The sequence below is a fragment of the Schistocerca nitens genome, chromosome 2, assembly GCF_023898315.1.
Source record: "Schistocerca nitens isolate TAMUIC-IGC-003100 chromosome 2, iqSchNite1.1, whole genome shotgun sequence".
In the NCBI taxonomy this organism is placed as follows: domain Eukaryota; kingdom Metazoa; phylum Arthropoda; class Insecta; order Orthoptera; family Acrididae; genus Schistocerca; species Schistocerca nitens.
Window position 1 is genome coordinate 158,990,141 of NC_064615.1, and position 23,225 is coordinate 159,013,365.

The 23,225-nt window shown below is 39.5% G+C and overlaps 1 protein-coding gene across 1 annotated transcript in view; it reads right to left on the bottom strand.

Annotated features, from left to right (window-relative positions):
• The window catches only part of LOC126235852 (structural maintenance of chromosomes protein 4-like), a 329,466-nt gene that overhangs the window by 69,373 nt on the left and 236,868 nt on the right, over window positions 1-23,225 (bottom strand). Inside the window, exons 15-16 of the mRNA XM_049944717.1 lie at window positions 16,404-16,593; window positions 13,517-13,661 (exon numbers count right to left, since the gene is read on the bottom strand). Coding sequence (XP_049800674.1) covers window positions 13,517-13,661; window positions 16,404-16,593 — 335 coding nt within the window. The remainder of the gene's footprint in view (window positions 1-13,516; window positions 13,662-16,403; window positions 16,594-23,225) is intronic.

Consider the following 23,225-nt stretch of genomic DNA (forward strand, 5'->3'; position numbering starts at 1 on the left):
GTTTTTGTGGAATGGACTGGGTCCTCTAGTCAAACTAAACTTATCATTGACTGGAAATTACATTCGACTACTTGGAGACCATCTGCAGATGTTCATGGACTTCATGTTCACACACAATGATGGAATTTGTATAGATGATAATGCGCCATGTCACCAGACCACAATTGATTGCAATTGGTTTGAAGAACCTTGTGGACAATTTGAGTGAATGGTTTGGCCACCCAGATCGCCCAAAATAAATTCCATCAAACATTTATGGGACGTAATGAGAGGTCAGATCATCCACAAAATTCTGCACTGGCAACACTTTCACAATTATGGATGGCTATAGGTGCAGCATGGCTCAGTATTTCTTCCAACAATTGGTGAGTCCACACCACATTGAGTGGCTGCACCACACTGGGCAAAAGGAGGTCTGACATGATATTGGGAGGTATCCAAAGACTTCTGTTATCTCAGTGTTTGTATTACACACAAAGTTCAAACATGAGTGCTGACATTACTCAATACTTTGACACACACTGAGATTACAAAACATTTCTTTCCCTTAACACACCTGACAATCAACTCCCTTCTCAGTATCAGACACAAAACATCTTCACAAAGTAAACACAGTTTTTATGCATGGGCTTTTTCTTATGCTCACTATTAATTGTTCAAATGCAGATTAAATACCAAGCAAATGTTGGTAACTTTAACGTAATATCTACACTTCTGTGTTATAATCCCGTTCTACATAAATACAATTAAGCATTCCAATTTCTAGAGGCCCTAGTTATTTGACTGGAGTAGTTGCTGTTGATATCCTTAAAGACAATATTGAAATTTAATGTTGTCTTTTTTTGTGAATGTGGATTTTTTAGTTTCTGAGTAGTGTTTTAGCGTTACAAAAATCCAAACATGTTAGTACCAGTATTTGTATGGAGCATGTTTCTAAAATTTAATTTGAGACACAATTTATGTATCTATTCAAATTTTATCCCAACTCAACAGTTTAGACACAATGTAAAATGGACTGTGTTTACTCTGCCCTCTAAGCTTTGCACTGAGACACTAGTTATGAAAAGTTGATAACTTCTGTAAACAAGTAAATTTTGAAGCTATGTGTTTCAGGGGATTGTGTATAAAGTAGTATTCCTTATTGGCAAAGTAAATAAAATATTAGTCACAACTAAACTGCTTCTCAAAATATGATATTTATATATGTGTATGAGAGTAGGTGAGGATGCTCCAGGCTAAATACTGGAGAGAGTGAATACTATGAATTTACACTATATTACTACGTGAAGATACATCAGAGAACATGTATACACCACATTTAGCTCCGAACAGACTAGCTGATGGGGTGTATATGCAGGCAAGGGAGGAAAAAATTTCCCTGGATGGTGACGGAGCTGCTGTAGACCTTATCTCTGTGCATGTGTGCATGACCAGACGTGTCGTGACTGGCTGCTTATGCAGGAGCATGACTGAACCATTTCTTGCTGCTCTGCGTAGGTGGCATGTGCTTGATTGGCAGCTGTCAAAAAAGATGGTATTGTGGATATTGCTTGAGGTGAGGGGTGTTGTGGATATTGTGTGAGGTGAGGCGGTAGCCGGTGAGATAATCTGAAACGGGGGTAGAAGTTGGGGTTGGCAAGTGATGGTAGCTGAGGTAAGTAAGGCAACAGTGCCATAGTAGGGATTGTGTCTTGCTCTGGTGGTGAAGGATGGAACTAGGTATGTTTTTTATCAGCCATGACTGTGATAACTCCGTCTGCTGAAAATGATGGAGTGATGCAATCTGGATCGATTTCCAATGAGAATTTTCCTAGAAGTGTACTGTCATGGACACGTTGCTCATATTGTTCTCCTCCAACAAGGTCACTGATTAGTTTGACTGAGATCTCCTCAGGCTGAAAGTGCCAAAAGTCCAGTCACACAATAATTTCATTGCCATCCAGGTCACTGTGCAGAATGTCACCTATAATGTTAATGCTACTTCATAACGTGTCAGTGGTGTTTAGCAGTGTCCATGCACGTTAAGTCTGTAGGCTCCAATAGTAGTCACTTTGCCATGCAGTAAAATGTCAAAGGTGTTGTCGCCCCTTCTAGTCACTTTATGTGGACCTGAGTAAGGTGAGTATAATGCCAGTCAGACAGTACTGTCTCACAGCATGATGTGGACACAGTCCTGCAGAGCTTTATGGACAAAGATTTTAAGGAAAAAGATTTTCTGAGAGCCACACATTTGCAGGAGTGGTATATCAAGATGCACAATGTGTTGCTTGACTTTGCAAATGAGCTGCGACAGTTCTTTGTCTGTAGGCAGTTGGGATGGCTCTGTGAATTTTGCCAGAAGAGTGAGTGGTTCTCCATAAAAGAGTTGTGGCAGTGAATCTTTCCATTTCCCTCCATGAAACATGAGAGCTGTTTTAAGAGTGTGGTACCAGTGCTCCACCAGTCCATTACTTTGTGTATGGTAAGCTGATGTTTGGAAGTGCTGAACACCATGTAAGAGACAGAATTCGGTAAAAAGTGCTGACTTCAATTATCTGCCTTGATCTGTTGTTATTGAGGCGGGACAGCTGAAACTAGAAATCCACAGAATGACAAATCCTTTGCAGTGATCTTAGTAAGGAGGTCTTGACCCAGCATGTTACTCTGTCATCACTGAAAGTATATGGCAGTAATTATTTGAATTGGGGAGTGGTCTAAGTGGACATGCTGAAAATAGCTATTAGGGACAGAATAACAGTCGTGATGTTGTTGTGCATGTTATCCTATGTTAGAGCATTGACATGTGATACATACTTGCGTCCAAGATTTACAGTCTTTCTCGAAACTTGGCCATATGAAGCAGTCTGTCACAAGCTACATTGTAGCTTGGATCCCAGGGTGTGGTGGGCTGTGTAATTTATTGAAACTGCCTCATCTCATGGTGATTGGTACCAGTGGATGAGGGCAGTTTTGTGAGACATTGCATAGTACTTGTGTTGCATAGTACTTGTGTTGAAGAGCTGGTAAAATCGTTGTATTCAATGTACAACATGTTGCCATGTTGGAATTCATGTAACTGTGCACCCAGAAGCTGCCTTGTTGCAAGGGTGTCAAAATCAGTACCTACAGAGAGAGAGTGCTGATCCTTGAAGGGAAATCAGCCACAACTTTATCCAAGCCGTGAAGATGTCGGATGTCTGTTGTAAATTGCACGATATAATACAAATGGTGGAACTGCCATGGGCAACAATATTGTGCTGGGTTGCAAACAGAATACCTTAGGGAGCAATAATCCACAGACTGTCAAAGGTCTGCCATCATCTTTAAAGTAACGTATTCCTTCATACACTGCCAACAGTCCCCACCACAGGCTAGCCACTTACATTGGGAGTCTTTCATCCTTTGCTTTTGCATGTGTGTGTGTTTGTGTGTGTGTGTGTGGGGGGGGGGGGGGTGTACGCAGTGGCTGTTGCATGCCTACTACTAACTGTTGGAGAACAGCGCCATTCACAAAATTGGTCTCATCAGAGATGATCGTCAGATGGGCAGTGAGTAGTGAGTGTGCCAACATTGTACCCTGAGAAAGGCAGTCTTTAATTTTTTCCATTGCTCATTGATCTCTGTGGGGTACAGCTGATATTTGGCCTGAGGTGTGCTTGCCCGCTAGTTTGTTTGGAAGAAGTGCCTGGATGGCAGCTGCATTAGGCAGGGGGTCTATGATAAAAATTTACCATGCTAAGAAATCAGCATATTTCATGGGTGATCTGTTGTCACAGTAGGTGATGAAGGAGTTTGGCACATCGTGGTGTAGGCCATATGCCATCAAGGCAAACCAAGTGGCAAGAAAGTTAACCTGAGACTGTTTCAGCTGACACTTATCATCATTGATGATAAAGCCAAGTTTGTGTAAAGTATCAAAAACTAATTTGAGATGCTCATCATGCTCCTTTTGGGAAGCAGGGAAGACTAAAATATCATCCAAGCAAGTATAGCAGAAGGGAAATTTGAAAAAGAGAGTTGTCTATGAATCTTTGCCAAATCTGCGCTGTATTTTTAAGTCCAAATGGCATATCAGGAAATTCATAAAGCCTGAAGGAGGTGATAATAGCTGTCTTCTGAATGTCCTTTATGTTCATATGGATTTTCAAATATGCTTTCTTACAATCCAACATGAAGAATACCGAGGCACCTGCCAAATAATGTGCAAAGTCTGGATTATTCATGACAGGATAACTCTCCAACATCATGTGGGAATTAAGAGCCCAAAGCTGCTGCACAGTCTGTAGGTGCTGTCCTTCTTTGGTACGAACCAGATGGGTGAGGCCCCAGTATTATCAGACTGTTTAACATGTAATAACTCCTCTATAACCAACTTAGCCATGCGATGTTTACCTGGAGCTAACCTTCAAGCCCCGTGTCAGACTGGTGGGCCCAGCCTCTTATTTATTTTAGGAACAGTTCCATTACTTGTTGCACATTATCTGAACTGCACACATGAATGTTGCAGGGTGGGAGAAACACTCACAACAGGTATGCAGGTACGAGAAGAAGGATACATCTGACTGACGAGTGCTGCTGCCAGCAAGGCTGTTGCAGGCTGCTACGATTGAATGTGAGTGTCTGAAGCTGGCTGTCCTGAATCTGCTGACTTCATTCGTGATGGGCTGGTTGGAATGATGAGGCTGTCTTGAGTGAGCTGTTCCAAGTGCATAAGGGTGGCTGTGAGCTCGTCTGTAGATGCTTGAATTTTGTTTTGTATAGTGTGTTTCTCTTCAGGTAGGTGAAGTGTTTCTTCCTGTATGTTGAGGTATTGTTGAGTAGTTCATTGTAATTTCAGCACTGATGACAGGCAGTCTCACAGTATCTGTTGATAGAGTTTGTATGTGTCAATGAAACTGACAGTCCATGAGCTGGGGACCATAGTCATTGTTTGCTTGAGGGTTAGTGGAGTGCCAATGATTCCAGTCCCAGAAAGTCCACTGTTGTGATGTAACAGAATTCCATGTGCTAAATTGGAGGAGAGATGAAAATATCTTAGAAAGTTAGCCTCCAATGCGTGTTCATTGATGACAGGAATGAAAAACTGCCAAGAGAACATGTCTTTTAAATCGAAGTCCAAGGTTCAAGATGTGTTTCCATCTGATGAAATGTGTGAATTGTTCTCCGTATAGAGTTGAACTGTACATAAAGTTTTTCCTTCAGGGGTAGTACACATAGGATGACACTCACGTCACACACAGTGTCGATAAAGAACTATTGGTTGCATGTGTGATCCAAGATGAACAGACTACTGCAAGAAGAAGGCGTGCAACAAGATGGCCTCAGATGTTGAGGCAGTAGGCACCTTGTCTTTGTGTCATCAAATTTATTTGTAGTCAAGTGGGTCAAATAACATTACTACTGAGGTGGGTGTGCTTGCCAAGGCGGCACAGTGATGTTACTGTCGTCAGAAATGCCATGATTGTGGAGAATGCACTCGACAACAGCAAACCACATAGCTGGTTGGTTTGGTCGGAATAGTGGAATCTTGGGTTGAGAGTCAAAATCCTGGTATGCCTGTGACACCACAGCTGGATGGAGAGCGCTGTTGGATGAGCTCTTGTGTGACAGCTGTGGTGCAGACAGAAATCCTGGGAAAGTGTTTGTGCATGGCCCAACCAAGTGAACTCCATTTGGTGATGTGAACTAACTTGGTGAAACCATACATGACGTGATAGGCACGATATAATCTAGCAATGATATTCTTTGTTCATGACTGTTTCTTGAAAACCACACCGCTGGTATGCTAATTAGTTGCGTTGATCACCATAGTTAATCAGAGGATTTGAAGTTGGCATGCAGTGTTCAGATTCATGTGGGTCTTCTTTGACACTGGAACTGCGTAAGACAATGTTAGTTTCATGATTAACCCAAGGTAAAGGTTGTTGCTCCTGATGTGAAGCATCAATGTGCTGGACATTGGAAGTCACTGTCTTGGATTTGCTTGTCAGTGGCATTAAGGCTGTGAGATGGCTCCATTGTTGTTGCAAGTAAGATGAGTTGAAGAAGGTGGAATAGTCTGTAGATCATAGCACTGTCCAAAGCAAAGTCACTACACATACAGAAGAATGCCCCATATTAAATAATGGGGATCGCAAAAACCATGAATATACATACACTTTATTACAAGGTGGAGATACATCAGAGAACATGTGTAAACTACAGTAGCTCAGAACAGACTAACTCAAAGATTGTCCTGCAGTGGAACCATAGTGCTGGCCAAAGATTTTCCTCAGGTTGCATTACGTAGTTGCTGCTAGGCTGCCACATGTAGGTGGCCAAAACAAGTATTTGTAATTACTGTGCCAGAAATCTCTCTTTCTTTTATCAATAGACAAGAATTTAATGTGAACATTAAGAAATATATGACAAGAAATATCAAGGATAGTAACCTGATGTGTATTTCTTCACTTAAGAGTTTTATTTAATGATATTTGTGGGCACAAAACAGTTTGTAATATCCTATGCATGGCCAATTTCATAACAAGCACCAGAACAACAAATATAATAATGACTCTGTATAACTTCTTGTTCTGTCTGATTGTCTCAAAAATTAGTTCATGCTGAGGCTCATTCTTGTTAGTTTCTATCAGGAGTGGGCATAAAATGGTAATTGGATCCTTTTAACCCCATCAGACTCATCTCCTGATGTAACTGAAAACTTTAGAGAAAACTTCAGTTCACTTGTACGTAAGTTCCCCGATTGTTCTGTAATCATCACTGGAGACTTCAATAATCCAATAAATCAATACAGAAAATTAGAGTTTTCTTAGTGGTGGACATGATAAGACATCCTGTGAAACATTAATAAACACCTTCTCTGAAAACTATGCGGAACAGATAGTTTGCAATCCCTCTCATTATGAATCTAATAGCATCAAATAGACTTGACTGCTTTGAGGACATCCACACCGAAACTGGTATCAGTAATCATGAGAGGGTTGTGCCAACAAAGATTACCAGAGTACAAAGGACAATTAGAACAAGGAGATATATATACAGGGTGGTCCATTGATCATGACCGGGCCAAATATCTCACGAAATAAGTGTCAAACGAAAATACTACAAAGAACAAAACTTGTCTAGCTTGAAGGGGGAAACCGGCTGGCGCTATGGTTGGCTTGCTAGATGACACTGCCATACGTCAAACAGATATCAACTGCACTTTTTAAAATAGGAACCCCCATTTTTTATTACATGCTCATGTAGTATGTACAGAAATATGAATGTTTTAGTTGGACCACTTTTTTCACTTTGTGATAGAGATGGTGATGTAATAGTCACAAACATATGGCTCACAGTTTTAGATGAACAGTTGGTAACAAGTAGGTTTTTTAAATTAAAATACAGAATGTAAGTACCTTCGAACATTTTATTTCGGTTGTTCCAATGTGATACATGTACTTTTGTGAACTTATCATTTCTGAGAATGCATGCTGTTACAGTGTGATTACCTGTAAATACCACATTAATGCAATAAATGCTCAAAATGATGTCCTTCAACCTCAATGCATTTGGCAATACGTGTAACGACATTCCTCTCAACTGCGAGTAGTTCGCCTTCCGTAATTTTTCGCATATGCATTGACAATGCGCTGAAGCATGTTGTCAGGCATTGTCGGTGGATCACGATAGCAAATATCCTTCAACTTTCCCCATAGAAAGAAATCCGGGGATGTCAGATCCAGTGAACGTGCGGGCCATGGTATAGTGCTTCGACGACCAACCCACCTGTCATGAAATATGCTATTCAATACCACTTCAACCGCACACGAGCTATGTGCTGCACATTCATCATGTTGGAAGTACATCACCATTCTGTGATGCAGTCAAACATCTTGTAGTAACATCAGTAGAACGTTACATAGGAAATCAGCATAGATTGCACCATTTAGATTGCCATCGATAAAATGGGGGCCAATTATCCTTCCTGCCATAATACTGCACCATACATTAACCCGCCAAGGTTGCTGATGTTCCACTTGTCGCAGCCATCGTGGATTTTACATTGCTCAATAGTGCATATTATGCCGGTTTATGTTACTGCCGTTGGTGAATGACGCTTCATCGCTAAATAGAACGCGTGCAAAAAATCTGTAATCATCCCGTAATTTCTCTTGTGCCCAGTGGCAGAACTGTACACGACGTTCAAAGTCATCGCCATGCAATTCCTGGTGCATAGAAATATGGTACGGGTGCAATCGATGTTGATGCAGCATTCTGAACACCAATGTTTTTGAGATTCCCGATTCTCGCGCACTCTGTCTGCTACTGATGTGCGGATTAGCCACGACAGCAGCTAAAACACCTACTTGAGCATCATCATTTGTTGCAGGTCCTTGTTGACGTTTCACATGTGGCTGAACACTTCCTGTTTCCTTAAATAACGTAACTATCCTGTGAACGCTCCGGACACTTGGATGATGTCGTCCAGGATACCGAGCAGCATACATAGCACACGCCTAATGGGCATTTTGATCACAATAGCCATACATCAACACGATATCGACCTTTTCCGCAATTGGTAAATGGTCCATTTTAACACGGGTAATGTATCACGAAGCAAATACCATCCACACTCGCGGAATGTTATATGATACCATGTACTTATATGTTTGTGACTATTACAGCACCATCTATATTTCTTTACGTACTACACGAATATGTAATAAAAAATGGGGGTTCCTATTTAAAAAAATGCTGTTGATATCCGTTTGACCTATGGCAGCACCATCTAGCGGGCCAACCATAGCACCATCTGGTTTCCCCCTTGAAGCTAGACGAGTTTCCTTCTTTGGAGTTTTTTCATTTGATGCTTATTTTGTGAGATATTTGGCCCGGTCACTATCAATGGACCACCCAGTACATATATAAATAAATAGTGTCACATCTCAATGAGGAACTTGAAACTTTCAGCACAGGGCAGGGTCATGTAGAGGAACTATGGTACAAGTTTAAAAGAATAGTTGACCATGCACTGGATAGATATGTACCTAGTAGAACAGTTCATGATGGGAAGGAGTATCCATGTTATACAGTAACTATAAAGAAACTTCTAAAGAAAGAGAGATTACTGCATGATAGGTGAAAAACAAAGCGTAAGGCTATAGAAACAGATATGTTGAATGAAACTCATTTAGCCATTAATCCAGTCATAGGTAAAGGCCGTTAGTAGCAGCAAAGTTAGTGTCCAGTCCCTAGTGAATGAGACAGAAACTGTAATTGAGTACAGAAAAGCAAAAGCTGAAATGCTTAACTCTGTTTTTAGATGCTCCTTGACAAAGAAAAACCCAGGAGAATTTCCCCCGACTTGTGGCCTGCCAACTGTGTCATCAGCCACCTGCCCTTTTGGCCCAGTGTGGGAATGCTTTTGTGTGCCACGTATAGAGTCCACTTATTCACCTCACCTAAGAAACTAAATAACTATGTTAAATATTATCTGTTTTATTCCAAAAGCGGTACAGGACCTTTTGTTATTCAGACAAACAGTGCATCAAAATTTGATACTGCTACCTATAATAGTTTCGGAGATATGAAAAATCCATTAAAAAAGTACTTGACGGAAACTTAAGAAAGTAAATTCAAATACGAACAATAACAGTTTATATTTCCTTTGTTATTTGAGAACAGTACTAGCACTCCCAGTGTGCCAATTTATTTTATAAAGATTTTCAATTCTAAACTTTCGATAATTTTTCTTTCGTAATGAAAATAACACTTTAAAAGTTAATATTTATATTTTGTGTTAGGATGAGAGTAAATGAGAGTGAATGTGAGTGCGTGTGGAAGACATACATCAAATTTCAAATTTATATGGTAATACGCCTTACGTAACTAACAAGTGTTATGCCACCAGAGTGTCAAGAAAATTGTAAATCTCCATAATTGGCAGATGACGTATATCTATGAGTGTTTGCCTTTGTAATAAAGCAGGCAGAAAGTCGGTAATGATGTAATCAGTTTTCTAAAGTTATCTCAAGATTAATTTTCATTTAGTCTCAATTAATAAACATTGTTGTTGTTGTTGTTGTCTTCAGTCCTGAGACTGGTTTGATGCAGCTTTCCATGCTAATCTATCCTGTGCAAGCTTCTTCATCTCCCAGTACCTACTGCAACCTACATCCTTCTGAATCTGCTTAGTGTATTCATCTCTTGGTCTCCCTCTACGATTTTTACCCTCCACAATGCCCTCAAATGCTAAATTTGTGATTCCTTGATGCCTCAGAACATGTCCTACCAACCGATCCCTTCTTCTAGTCAAGTAGTGCCATAAACTTCTCTTCTCCCCAATCCTATTCAATACTTCCTCATTAGTTATGTGATCTACCCATCTAATTTTCAGCATTCTTCTGTAGCACCACATTTCGAAAGCTTCTATTCTCTTCTTGTCCAAACTATTTATCGTCCATGTTTCACTTCCATACATGGCTACACTCCATACAAATACTTTCAGAAATGACTTCCTGACACTTAAATCTATACTCAATGTTAACAAATTTCTCTTCTTCAGAAACGCTTTCCTTGCCATTGCCAGTCTACATTTTATATCCTCTCTACTTCGACCATCATCAGTTATTTCGCTCCGCAAATAGCAAAACTCCTTTACTACTTTAAGTGTCTCATTTCCTAATCTAATTCCCTCAGCATCACCCGATTTAATTTGACTACATTCCATTATCCTCATTTTGCTTTTGTTGATATTCATCTAATACCCTCCTTTCAAGACACTGTCCATTCCGTTCAACTGCTCTTCCAAGTCCTCTGCTGTCTCTGACAGAATTACAGTGTCATCGGTGAACCTCAAAGTTTTTATTTCTTCTCCCTGGATTTTAATACCTACTCCAAATTTTTCTTTTGTTTCCTTTACTGCTTGCTCAATATACAGATTGAATAAACATTGAATAAACATTACAGTAATAATTTGCTTGTCGAAGTGATGCCAATGAATCTGATATAGTGATTGCCTCAGAACAGTTTTGGCACGAGTAAGATCTAGAAGGTGTGAAGAGATTGGCTGTCCTTTTCGAACAGCCAATCGGAAGTCAGCATGGTTCCAGCGCACTGCGAGATACTTAGGTTGCATTAGTAGCTGGAGGGGGTAGCCATGGACTAGCTTTTCAGGCACGAAGGTCATGTCAAATGTGTCCGTCCATAAAATGTGTAACATGAAGAAATGTTTGGTCCTTTGCATTCAGATGGATTTGAAATGGTAGCTTTCGTTGGTACGAACAATTTGTAAAAGTTTGAGAGTCGTGGGATGTTTTGTTTGGGAGGTATATGCGTGTGACTTGTTGGACTTAGAAAATTCCACGTGGCGATGTTCTGTGTTCTAGTACAGAATACATTCCGTGAGCAATCTTTGTGAAAGAAATCCACTGAATGATTTATGTAAGAAATCAAGCTATGTGTAGATTAGATTAGATTAGACTTATTTTCATTCCAATTGATCCGTAGTGAGGAGGTCCTCCAGGATGTAGAACATGTCAGGAAAACAACAATACATGACAAATATTTACAACTAAAACAAATAAGCTAATGTAGAAAGTGACTGTATATTCATGCGATTATTTTCAGAATGGACCTTAGGAGAATTCTGGCTGCTTTACATGTGACATAAATTGGGAACTTATAATAGCAGTTTTGCATACTAATAGTGGGCTGTTGACAAATGTTTAAGAAAAGAAAATAAAACCTAACAATGGAAAATCCATGATGGAATGTAACAATACCAGAGAAGGAAAGTTGCTACTCACCATATAGCGGAGATGCTGAGTTGTGATAGGCACAACAAAAAAATTCACACAATTATAGCTTTTGGCCATTAATGGCTTTGTCAGCAGTAGACACACACACACACACACACACACACACACACACACACACACTGCTGACAAAGGCCTTAATGGCTGAAAGCTATAATTGTGTGAATCTTTTTGTTGTGCCTACCGCGACTCAGCATCTCTGCTACATGGTGAGTGGCAATTTTCCTTCTCTGGTATTGAAAATAAAACCTACTTTTGCCAGATTTCTGAACTTTCAATGAAGATCAGGACTCTGTTTTTCCACCCAAAAATTTATTATGAATATTTACAGGAACAACCATAACGAGATTTACACAGCCTCAGTAATTGTAGATATTAGGTGCTGTTTTCATGACCGCTGCTTCTTCATCACCTTGTAAGTATCTACATTGCAGAGTGAAGGGACACTGAGAAGACATCAATCTGAGGCAGGCGAATATTAATTTGCAGCTTGCTTCACAGTGACACAGTGAAAGTGGACTAAGAGACAGTTCCGTCGCAAATTGGAAAATCAGCTTAAAGAGAGAGAGAGAGAGAGAGAGAGAGAGAGGAAGCATAATATTCTACATTCAAGGCGATTGTGGATCTAGTATCAGTGAAATGGTGAATATTATAGCTAAGGGTGCTGACCATATTGGATAGTGTAAAATTCCTGAAGGTATCTTGATTTATAGCACTGAAATGCAGTTCCTGACAATATGGAACCACCTAATAGAAATGCTTCATCAGATTGAAGGCACGTGCTACGCTGATACTGAACCTGCAGTTCCGTTACCTAAGTTACATGAGCAAGAAGTGTACCTGTAGATTATGGGTGACAAATACCCAGCTATGATTTATAAACACAAGAACTTCTGTCAGCGCCTTTACTGCCCTTGTTGGTGCTCTCTCTCTCTAACTGTGAAAGTGGCATTATCAAAGATCTTAGTCTCCTTTCTTTTTGTACACCAAATGCATCACCGGGACACTTTGGACCCATTAGTAGAAGTAGCGAAATTGTCTTATTTCCTTCCTACAAATGTCAAGATTTTGCTTGCAAGAATGATGGGTGAATGAATGAATGAATGATGTTATGTATTAATTTTTAATAAAAATGCATATCTTAAGAATGAATTTTAATGTTATGATATTTTTTCTACATTATTATTTCATAAATCATGAGATGAATATGTTGTAATTTCACAATGATACAAGTTATATTTGTGTATGTGTAACTACTAGTTTGTAAGTTATCATTTCTTTGTGACCATCTGTGTGAGAGCCTCTCACTGCCACCTTTGTAAGTAGAAATTAGTTACATCAACATTCTGTTAAGGCATCTCATCTTGGAGATGGTTCCTATTTGGATCAAAGCTCTCAAGAATGGATAATTTTCATTTTCTTGTTTTTACTCATCTTGTAATTATTTACGGTAGGCTTTTTATGAGGAGCCATCATTGTTTTGGTTTTATTACCAAGAAACAAACAACAAGTACCACAAATTAAGCCTGACAAGAATAGAGGACAATTTCCTGAAAAGACTCAATAAACATGAAATACCAGGTATATTTGTTTCAACACAGTCTTATTCCATATTTCATAAACAGAACATAGTCTTATTCGATATAAAAAATTATGCTTCAGCTAGCTACTTAAGACAGTTAAGTTATTTTAAACAGTCAATATTCAATGAACTATTTTATATTGTTACCACATACCTCCAATTCCTCCTGTTCGTTCACATATTGTGAGTGTAATTGTTTCCAGTTTTTCTTTGACTCGTGAAGTCCTTTTACTTTTACTTCAATTCCATTGATAGTACTTTTCAATTCATTTATTTCTCGCATGACACCTTCTTTTTTCCTGATATGGGAGAAAACATTTTAATTCATTGATCTTACAAAAATCACTATCACACTGTCTGTGTACAGAAACCTATCACCATGCTTCAACTTTTTATCTATTAAGTGTTGCTTTCATTGGTCCAACTTAAAAGGTCTACCCTCATCGTCACAGCAGGTGGGTCCTTCTCATCCTAGAGTCTGAGTGACCTACCCTCTCTTTTAACCTTCCCCAATCTATCCCTCTCTCTTCGCCAGGAAAGGAACTATTAGTTCTGGAAACTAGTACAGTGTGTGTAGTTTTATATACTGATCACCCAGACCATCAACCTACTATCTATATACGCCCGTCCAGATGATTGCAGTATCACCTGGCAAGGAATGACTGCTAGTCAGACATACACACAGAGTATGTAATATCAGTGTGCATGCTGTTCGTATGTAGAATGTGGAAGGTGCGCAATCTGTCCACGTTTGACTGAGGGCAGACTGTAATGGTCCAGAGATTTGGTACAAGCATTTTGGAAACTATATGACTTGAAACTTTCTGGCAGATTGAAACTGTGTGCCGGACCGAGACTCGAACTCAGGAAACTTTGCCTTTCGCGGGCAAGTGCTCTAGCAACAGAGCTACCCAAGCACGACTCACGTCCCGTCCTCACAGCTTTACTTCTGCCAATACCTCGTTTCCTACCTTCCAAACTTTACAGAAGCTCTCCTGCGAATCTTGCAGAACCAGCACTCCTGAAAGAAAGGATATTGCGGAGACATGGCTTAGCCACAGCCTAGGGGATGTTTCTGGACTATATGACTTATCAGGAGTTCAAGGAGTTCTGTGTGCATGCATTCAACATGTGGTGAAATCAAGGTGAAACCACATCCAGACATCGTGGGGTTGGACCACCACACCAACAGATGTAGGATGTTGTAGGCTGGGCAGACTGGTAAAACAGGACAGGCAGCAAACTCTAGTGGGACTAACATCAGACTTTAATGCTGGGCAGAGTACAAGTGTGTCTGAAAACACAGTGCACTGAACACTCCCAATGACAGGCCTCACAGCCGATGACATATGTATCTGCCAATATTAACACCATGACATCGCAACTATGACTGAAATGGGTGCATGACTGTTGGCACTGGACATTGATGCAGTGGCACAGCATTGTACGGTCTGATGAATCCTGATACATTCTTCATCATGTCAAAGGGAGGGCATGAATCCATAATCTTCCAGGGGAACAGCTCCTTGACACCTGTATTGCAGGACAGAGACAAGCTGGCAGTGGCTTCATTATGCTCTGGGGAACATTCATGTGGCCATCAATGGGTCCAGTGGAGCTCATGCGAGGCACAAAGACAGCCAAGGAGTATTGTACACCAGTTGCAGGCCACTTACACCCCTTCACGACAATGTTTCCTGATGGCAGTGGCATTTTTCAAAAAGATAATGTGCCATGTCAAAAGGCCAGGAGTGTGATGGAGCAATTCAAGGAACACAATGGCAAGTTACAATTGATGTGCTGATCCTCCAACTCACCAGATCTGAACCCAATCGAATACATCTGGGACGTGACTGAACATGGTGCCAGAGCTCATCACCTTCCTCCCTGGAATTTATGGGAATTAGGTGACTTGTGTGTGCAGATGTGGTGCCAACTGCCTTCCGTGGCCTACCAAGGACTCACCATTTCCATGCCACAATACACTGCCACTGTTATCTGTGCCAAAGGTGGACATATCAGCTATTAGGCAGGCAGTCATAATGTTCTGGCTGATCGGCAATAACTGGTCATCAATTCTGTCTGTTCCCTCGAGAGAATTTTCCTTTTGGTACAATCTAGAGATTACACTCTTCTGGCATTTTCGGTAACTAAACTAACATCATGGTAAGGCAAAAATTAGAAAGATTATTAATCGTGTCGTATTATTTCTACTAGCAACTAAGAGTATAAATTTTACATCACATGCAATATTTTTAAATGCAATGTATTGCTGCTGGATACATGGTGACTGACCTCCAGCCCTACCCCACATGTTGGGTGTATGAAGCTCTCAACAGTATGAAAAACTACTTCAAGACATTCCTGTATTTTGAAGTAATATAAGCTATCATAGTTTAACACTTTTTCATTATACCCCTCTTAAATGTTCAGCAATATGCCTCAGGAGTAAGTGATTTCTAATGATTTATTTGTTACTTTATTATCTCAATTTGTTTCTTAATACAGTAAATAACATGGCAAGCACAGATGCTACATAGAGAAGCACATGAACGATTTATCCTCTATAATACTTTGAAGTACATTTTGCATGACAGACATAAAATCAGTTGTGTGGAAGTCTAAGATACGCTGTAATGGACACTCTCAGACATCATGATAATGAAAAACTCATTCAAGAAAGACATTTGGAGAAGAAAAACTTGCCTACACAAACAATGAATTTTCCATTATTTTCTATATGATAAAAAACTTATTAAGAGGAAGAAAATTGAGGATCCAGCATAATTAACAAGAGTAAACTAGAAAAACCAATAAATCAGGAAATAATAGTCATAAACAGAAACACTCATTTGTGTTTCTGATAAATGTAGGATCACTTCTAATTTGACTAAAGACCATATTTAATCTATGTGCAATTGATATTAAGCAGATATTTAAATTATTTACCAACCTTTTAAACTATTTGTTTCATAATGAAAATTTTAAAATCAGTGAAACACAGTACTAGATTAGAAGCAGGCATTGTGAACACAACCTACCTTCCTGATGACTGGATTGCAAATGTTAATTTACGTATTTTTTTATCTATATCATTATATCTAGCTTTAACCTCACGGATTTCTTCTTGGGCTCTGTTGTAGCTTACAGTCTTAATTTCATGAAGTTGTCTCTTTACTTGCTTACAATGCACATCAATGTCATTAAATTTCTTCAGAGCTGTTTCATGTTCTGGAATACATAAATTTCAGTAACAATGAGTTCAGCAATAAAAATATATAAAAGAGAAATCTTTATACAAAGCAAATTGCTATATTAGCTTCCCATTTTAGACATCTACATCAACACTCATACTCCACAAGCCACCATATGGTGCATGGTGGAGGATATCTTGTACCATTACTGGTCATTTCCTTTCCTGTTCGACTCGCAAATAGAGTGAGGGAGAAACGACTGCCTATATGCTTCCATACATGCTGTAATTTCTCTTATCATATCTTTGTGGCCCTTATGCAAAATGTATATTGTTGAAAATTTTCTTAACAGTGTTTCATGGAAAGAACGTCGTCTTTCCTCCATGGACTCACATTTGAGTTCACAAAGCATCTCCATAACTCTCCCATGTGCTGATCGAACCTACCAGTAACGAATATAACTGCTCACATCTGAATTGCTTCGATGTCTTCCTTTAATACAATCTGGGGGGATTCCCAAACACTCCAGCGGTACTCAAGAATGTGCCACATTAGTGTTCTATATATGGTCTTCTTTACAGATGAATCACATTTTCCAATAATTCTTACAATAAACTGAAGATGGCCATACACCTTCCCTACTAAAGTCCTTACATGGCCATTCCATTTCTTATCACTTTTCAACGTTATGCCTCGATATTTAATCAAAGTGATTGTGTCACACAGTACACTATTGAAAAACCCATCACAGTTTCTTGTCACCTACAATTTCTCTTATAATTATGGGAAAGCAACGATGTGATTTTAAGACCAATTTTGGTTATTTTAAAATAGAAATTTGGTACATAAATTGTATTCATAATAAGTGATCATAATTTATATGATTTGTCTGCATATATTGGCTATGATGCTGTCATCTTCAGATGCTTACAATTAATTATGGTAATGCACAATTAATGGTATCAAAAAAGCCATCTGCTTGTCATCAAGGGAAATGATGATTAGTAGCAGTAGTAGTAATCACATAAAGGAGGTGCTAAACACAGTAATTCAGCTTCTGAGCAAGTACACACACACACACACACACACACACACACACACACACACACACACACAGCGAGAGAGAGAGAGAGAGAGAGAGAGCGAGAGAGAGAGAGAGAGAGAAAATAGTTTTTTAATTTCATTTATTCATTTTGTGTTCCCTGGATCAAAGCTTTGCTTGGATGTGGAATTATGTCATATGTTTTGGCTACAGTATTCACTGTTGGGAACAGATATGACTTTATGACTGAATTTCTATGGACATAATTATTGGGCGTAATGCAGTATTATTGAACATGTATTATGTTAATAACATATGTAGTGTGGCACCAACTGACATTACCAGGGAAACCAGGTAGGCAGCACAATATTACCGTCAGCTGCCATGCCGCCACTACTCAGAAGGCATCCGCCATAAGGAGCGCCCTCTCATGGAACATGCTAGAACACACTATATATGCTGCCCTAGGGTTAATCTGAATCAGTTGTGATAAGAGCAGTGGAGTGTAAATCAAGTGTGTTACGAGTTTGGCAACTGTGTTACTCTACGAACTCTAATTGTTGTAGATGGAATTTTGAAAGAGTGCGGACTGGACTTTGCTTTGAAATATGGACTTATGTTAGCCTGCACTATGTTGAACTATATCCTGTTGCAAATAAACTGGGAAAAGTCCTCGATAGATTGTGTGTAATTCCCCTTTTACAAAAGTGGCAATCACTCAGGACTTGTGATACACACAAACTAGACTTGGAACATTTTTGTAACTAGATTAGGGTTTGTTTTGTTTTCAGTCATGAAGGAGCTGCAACAACTAATACCTCAAACAAGCCAATGGCAAGAATATTACAGGCAGTGCAAGCATTAGGCAGTGTAGTACGAAAGTGTCCCAAGCTACCCATTTTTACAGCTTTTCCACAATTCAATGAACAATGTGAAGAGTAACAGGCTTACTGTCAATGCTGATAGTTATTATATTTTGTACAATATGCCTATTTTGGCAGTACTGTCATTGCCAAGCACACCTGAGAATATTAGTTAGTAAATTTAATTTACATTTGCAATACTTGTATATGGAGTTAACTATACATGTCTAGCTGTGTATGATATACCTATTGTGTTGTTGATGAATTCTTTTGTCAATTGCCACTGTTTTTATGATGGTAAAATAAAGTAACATAGTAATTCGATAGCAAGTTCACCATTATCAATGATGCAGTATGTTTACAAAGTGCTTACAACTAGCCAGCGGTAGTGTACGAGAAACATATAATTTAGTTGTTTGTGTAATCTTTGGTTGTTTATTTTTTATCCACTCAGAATGTTAATAAAATTTTCTAGGTGATATTTATGCCTGAAGTGTCTGTTCATTTAATATGTTCATCACAAGTCCTTTTGGTATATGTGTAGATTTGAAGTGTGGTTTCGATTTTGTTGACTTTATGGTTTTGGTTTTTTTAACTGCATGAAGATGCTCGATTTATTGGTATGACTATAACTAGTATGTTTTCTAATTCTAATGTTAAAATTTCGTCCTGTTAGTCCAATTTTAAAAGTTGTTACAATTGTCATTTGCAATCTTCTATATGCCTGTATAGCATATTCTGGTATTTTGATTCTTCCAGAGTGGAGTTCCGTGTTTAGGTTGTTGGTAGTACTGAATGCTAGTTTTATGGGAATATTTTTTAGTACATTTTTCATACTGTTTGACAGTTTTCCCATGCAGACTGCTGGTACATATGTGGTATTTTTGTCTGGCTAAGATTTCTCTTGTTAGTGTTATATTAATGTGTATTGACTGGCTTGTGGGTTCTGTTTATTCTTTCTATAACTTTCAATCAGAATTGTTATGTCATCAGCAAAAAGAGTGAAATGTGCCTTCTTTTTGGCTTGTACAGATAAGAACATTTATAAAGATAACAAAAAGTAAGGAACTCAGCATGGAGCCCTGCGCACCCTGCAAGTCATGATGCCACAGTCAGAAGATGCTGGCTTTCCATCTGACTTGTTTATGACTACCTCCCCTCTTTCCTGTCTTATTTTACTTTTTCATGTGTGGAGATCAAAGTACTGAAGTCTAAATAAGGACCACATCCATTGCTTTCTTGCCTTCCTGCCATAATTCAATGCCAATTTAGTGGAACAGTTAGGACAGGCTAGGACATATTCCATATCCTAATATTTTCCACAATCACAACTGTCATCAACTACATCTATAAGGGCCCAGATGAACATTTTTGCCTTGACTAGTGCTACACCAATTCTGATCTGGTTCAGACTTCTCCAAATCTTCCATCTCAAGTCCTCGTAATTGGGCACTGTGTGTAGTGCATGGCAGACATTTGGAAGTTCGTTAAGTTCTTCATTCAGGAATCTCTTTCAGGATTTAAGTCTTCTAGATCCACAGGAATTGCTTAATAAGTGGTGGCATTAATCAAAGGTATACCTAAGCTTCTCACTGTGTTCTTGAGTCGGTCTTCAGGAATCAGCAAAGTCCCCCGCTTTATATAGTTTATTGAGTGACTTAGGTTTCATGCAGTCAGTTATTAGGTTGCATATTCCATTTAAGCTTGAGGTCACCTTTTTAGCAGATCTGGACCACACACACCATGTAAGCATATTCCATCATTGCTCCCTGTCACTTACACATGATTCTAGTCAAACTCTGCTTTTTCACTTAAGCTATGGTGTTCAGTGTGTGTGTGTGTGTGTGTGTGTGTGTGTGTGTGTGTGTGTGTGTGTGTGTCTATATATACAATTTTGTGATTCACACAGTTGAATGCTTTAGAGAAGTTGCAAAATATTCCCACTGGTGACATTTTATTGTTGAAGAACTCTAAAACTTGATGCACAAATGAGAACACTGCATACTCAGCTGGAATGCCTTTTTTTTTTTTTTTTTTTTGAGACTCCCTTGGTTATTAAGATGTTCCATAATCAATTTGAACATAATGTGCTAGACTCTCCCATGCTGCACTATGATAAGAGCGAATAAATCTCTTCGATGGAGTGAATCAGATTAACATGAAAGAGGTGAAGGTTATGGAAGGGGAGGAGCAAAGGGTAGGGGGAGAGTTGGATAACAGAGAATGAAACTAGGAATATGTGGGAAAAGGTAGCTCTCCAACTGTACGATGAGCCACAACCAAACTGTGGCCTCAAGTTAGGGAAAAAGGAAATTTTACTTCTCAACTATAGAGCATGCTGCTGGATATAGTGTAGTAACACCTTCAATGGCAACTTCATAACCTGTCATGAGGACCCCTACAACCACTTCCTACAAATTGTATAGGTAAAGTCTATCATTCCAACACATCCCTAGCTCCTGAAAGTTTCCCAGCCTCACTCTCCACTTGTCCTTACATGCTCTGCCTTTTCTCACCCTTTTGCCCACACAGTGGTTCTATATACTGAAGCTTCACATTTCATCCTGACCCTACCTTAATTGTTTTTAGAGATCTACATATCCATCTTATTATACTCTTAATTTTTGAGATAGATGCATGGTGTCCACAAAATCCATTGTGGGTATCACTTCTTGTTAGTACTACTTTGTGATCCTCAATAATTTATTGTGATGGCTCCCCAAATGAACTTTTCATATATGTGGTATCTGTTCTTTAGGACACGTCTGAAAGAACATACACAATTTTGACCCTGCAGCCATCATACATCAAGATACAAAGGAATGAATGACATTTAGCTGCATAGTGGGCATTGAAGTACATCAGTAGGAAAAGTTGAAAATTTGTGTTGGACCAGGATTCAAATGTAGGTCTCCTGCTTACTATGCAGATGCTCTGACCACTAAGCCTCAAGGTAAATGGATCCTGGATTTCCACAGTTCGTTTGTAAAGGATTTTTTTTTTCAGCTGGCTGGCTGAATTTGTCCCAACTGCCTGCACCCTGCATAGCCCCCCTCCTTCCAACCAAAATCTATTTACACTCTTGTAATACTACAATAACTGGAAGTCTTGATCACATAAGGAAATCGAAGAATTTTAATGAAATGAAAGCTACTTTAATAAAATTTGAGATTGAATTGAGCAACCTAGCTTTGATGTGCTGAAAGACTTATGACTTGGTTTCAGATAAGCCATAAATTTACATACAAGACTGTAATAGGAGAAGATGTTTATTGTCCAAAGAGATATGAATCCATTTAATTTTTTAAGTAATTCCGTACAATGTTCAAATCAAAGATTGCTACATACTGTAAAGAAGACATGTCAAGTTGCAGGCAGGCACAATTAAAAGACATCCACATACAGCTTTTGGCCACAGCCTATGTCAGTAAAACGCACGCACGCACACACACGCGCGCGTGTGCGCGCGCGCGCACACACACACACACACACACACAAAACTGCCAACTCCAGCATCTCTGGCCAAAATGCAGCATGAAGTAGGACACAAGCAGCAATCTAGAGGAGGAGGAGGAGGAGGAGGAGGGGGTGGGGGTGGAGAAGGGGAAGGAAAAGGGATAGTAGTCTATGGGTGGGGAGAGAGATGAACACTGTCTGGTGGAGTCTGCAGGGACTAGGCTGCCAACAGGCACAGTGTCAGGATATTGTGGGGCAGGGACGTGGGATAAAGGAGCAAAAAAGGAGAGAAGCGGGGAAAGACAGGTAAATGCAATGGCAGAGGGCTGCAAATAAACAAGGTGGGGGATGAGAATGGGGAGGAGATAACAGGACAGAGGGGATGGAAACTGTTGGGTGGAGGGTGTGGGGCAGTATGTTACTGTAGGTCGAGGCCGTTATAATTATGGGAGCAGAGAATGTGTTCTAAGGATAACTCCCATCTGTGCAGTTCAGAAAAGCTGGTGTTACAGGGAAGGATCCAGATGGCTCGGGTAGTGAAGCAGCCATTGAAATCATGTGTGTTGTGTTCAGCTGCATGTTGTGCCAAAGGTTGGTCTACTTTGCTTTTGGACACAGTTTGGCAGTGGCCTTTCATCCTGGTGGACAGCTGGTTGGTAGTCACACCAATATAAAAAACTGTGCAATACTTGCAGCAGAGCTAGTAAATGACACAGCTGCTTTCACAGGTGGTCCGGCCCCCAATGGGGTACAATAAACCTGTGAGAGGACTGGAATAGGAAGTGCTGGGTGGGTGGATTGGGCAGGTTTTGCACCTGGGTCTTCCACAGTATGACGTTCAGTTTTTTTGCTCTACAATAACAAACCTTATGTTAGAAGACTGAAATGTGTTTTGTTAGCAAAGAGGCAATACATTATACAAGAATTTTATTTCATTTAGCAAAAGAATCAAATTCTCATATTATCAAATTAAGCAATAAAAGCTTTCCTTAAAAAATTATAGAGTGAATCACTTGATATTCAACCTCTATGGATACAGTCATTCATTATGTGCCCTCTACCCTCTTCCACAATAGCCTTGCTGAATCCCTAGCCTTTCAAATTTCATCATAAGGAAGGGAACAATACAGAGCAACAAAGAAAGAGTAACAAGTAGACAAGCTGATAAGAAGGGAAGAGTCATCTGAAATCTGTATCTGGAAAAACAAAATATATAAGTAATGACTTAGTAGTAACAGTGGACTAATGGCCAAGATTCTAAGCTTACAGTATACAGCAGAGGGTTTTTTTTTAACACTGGCTACTCCT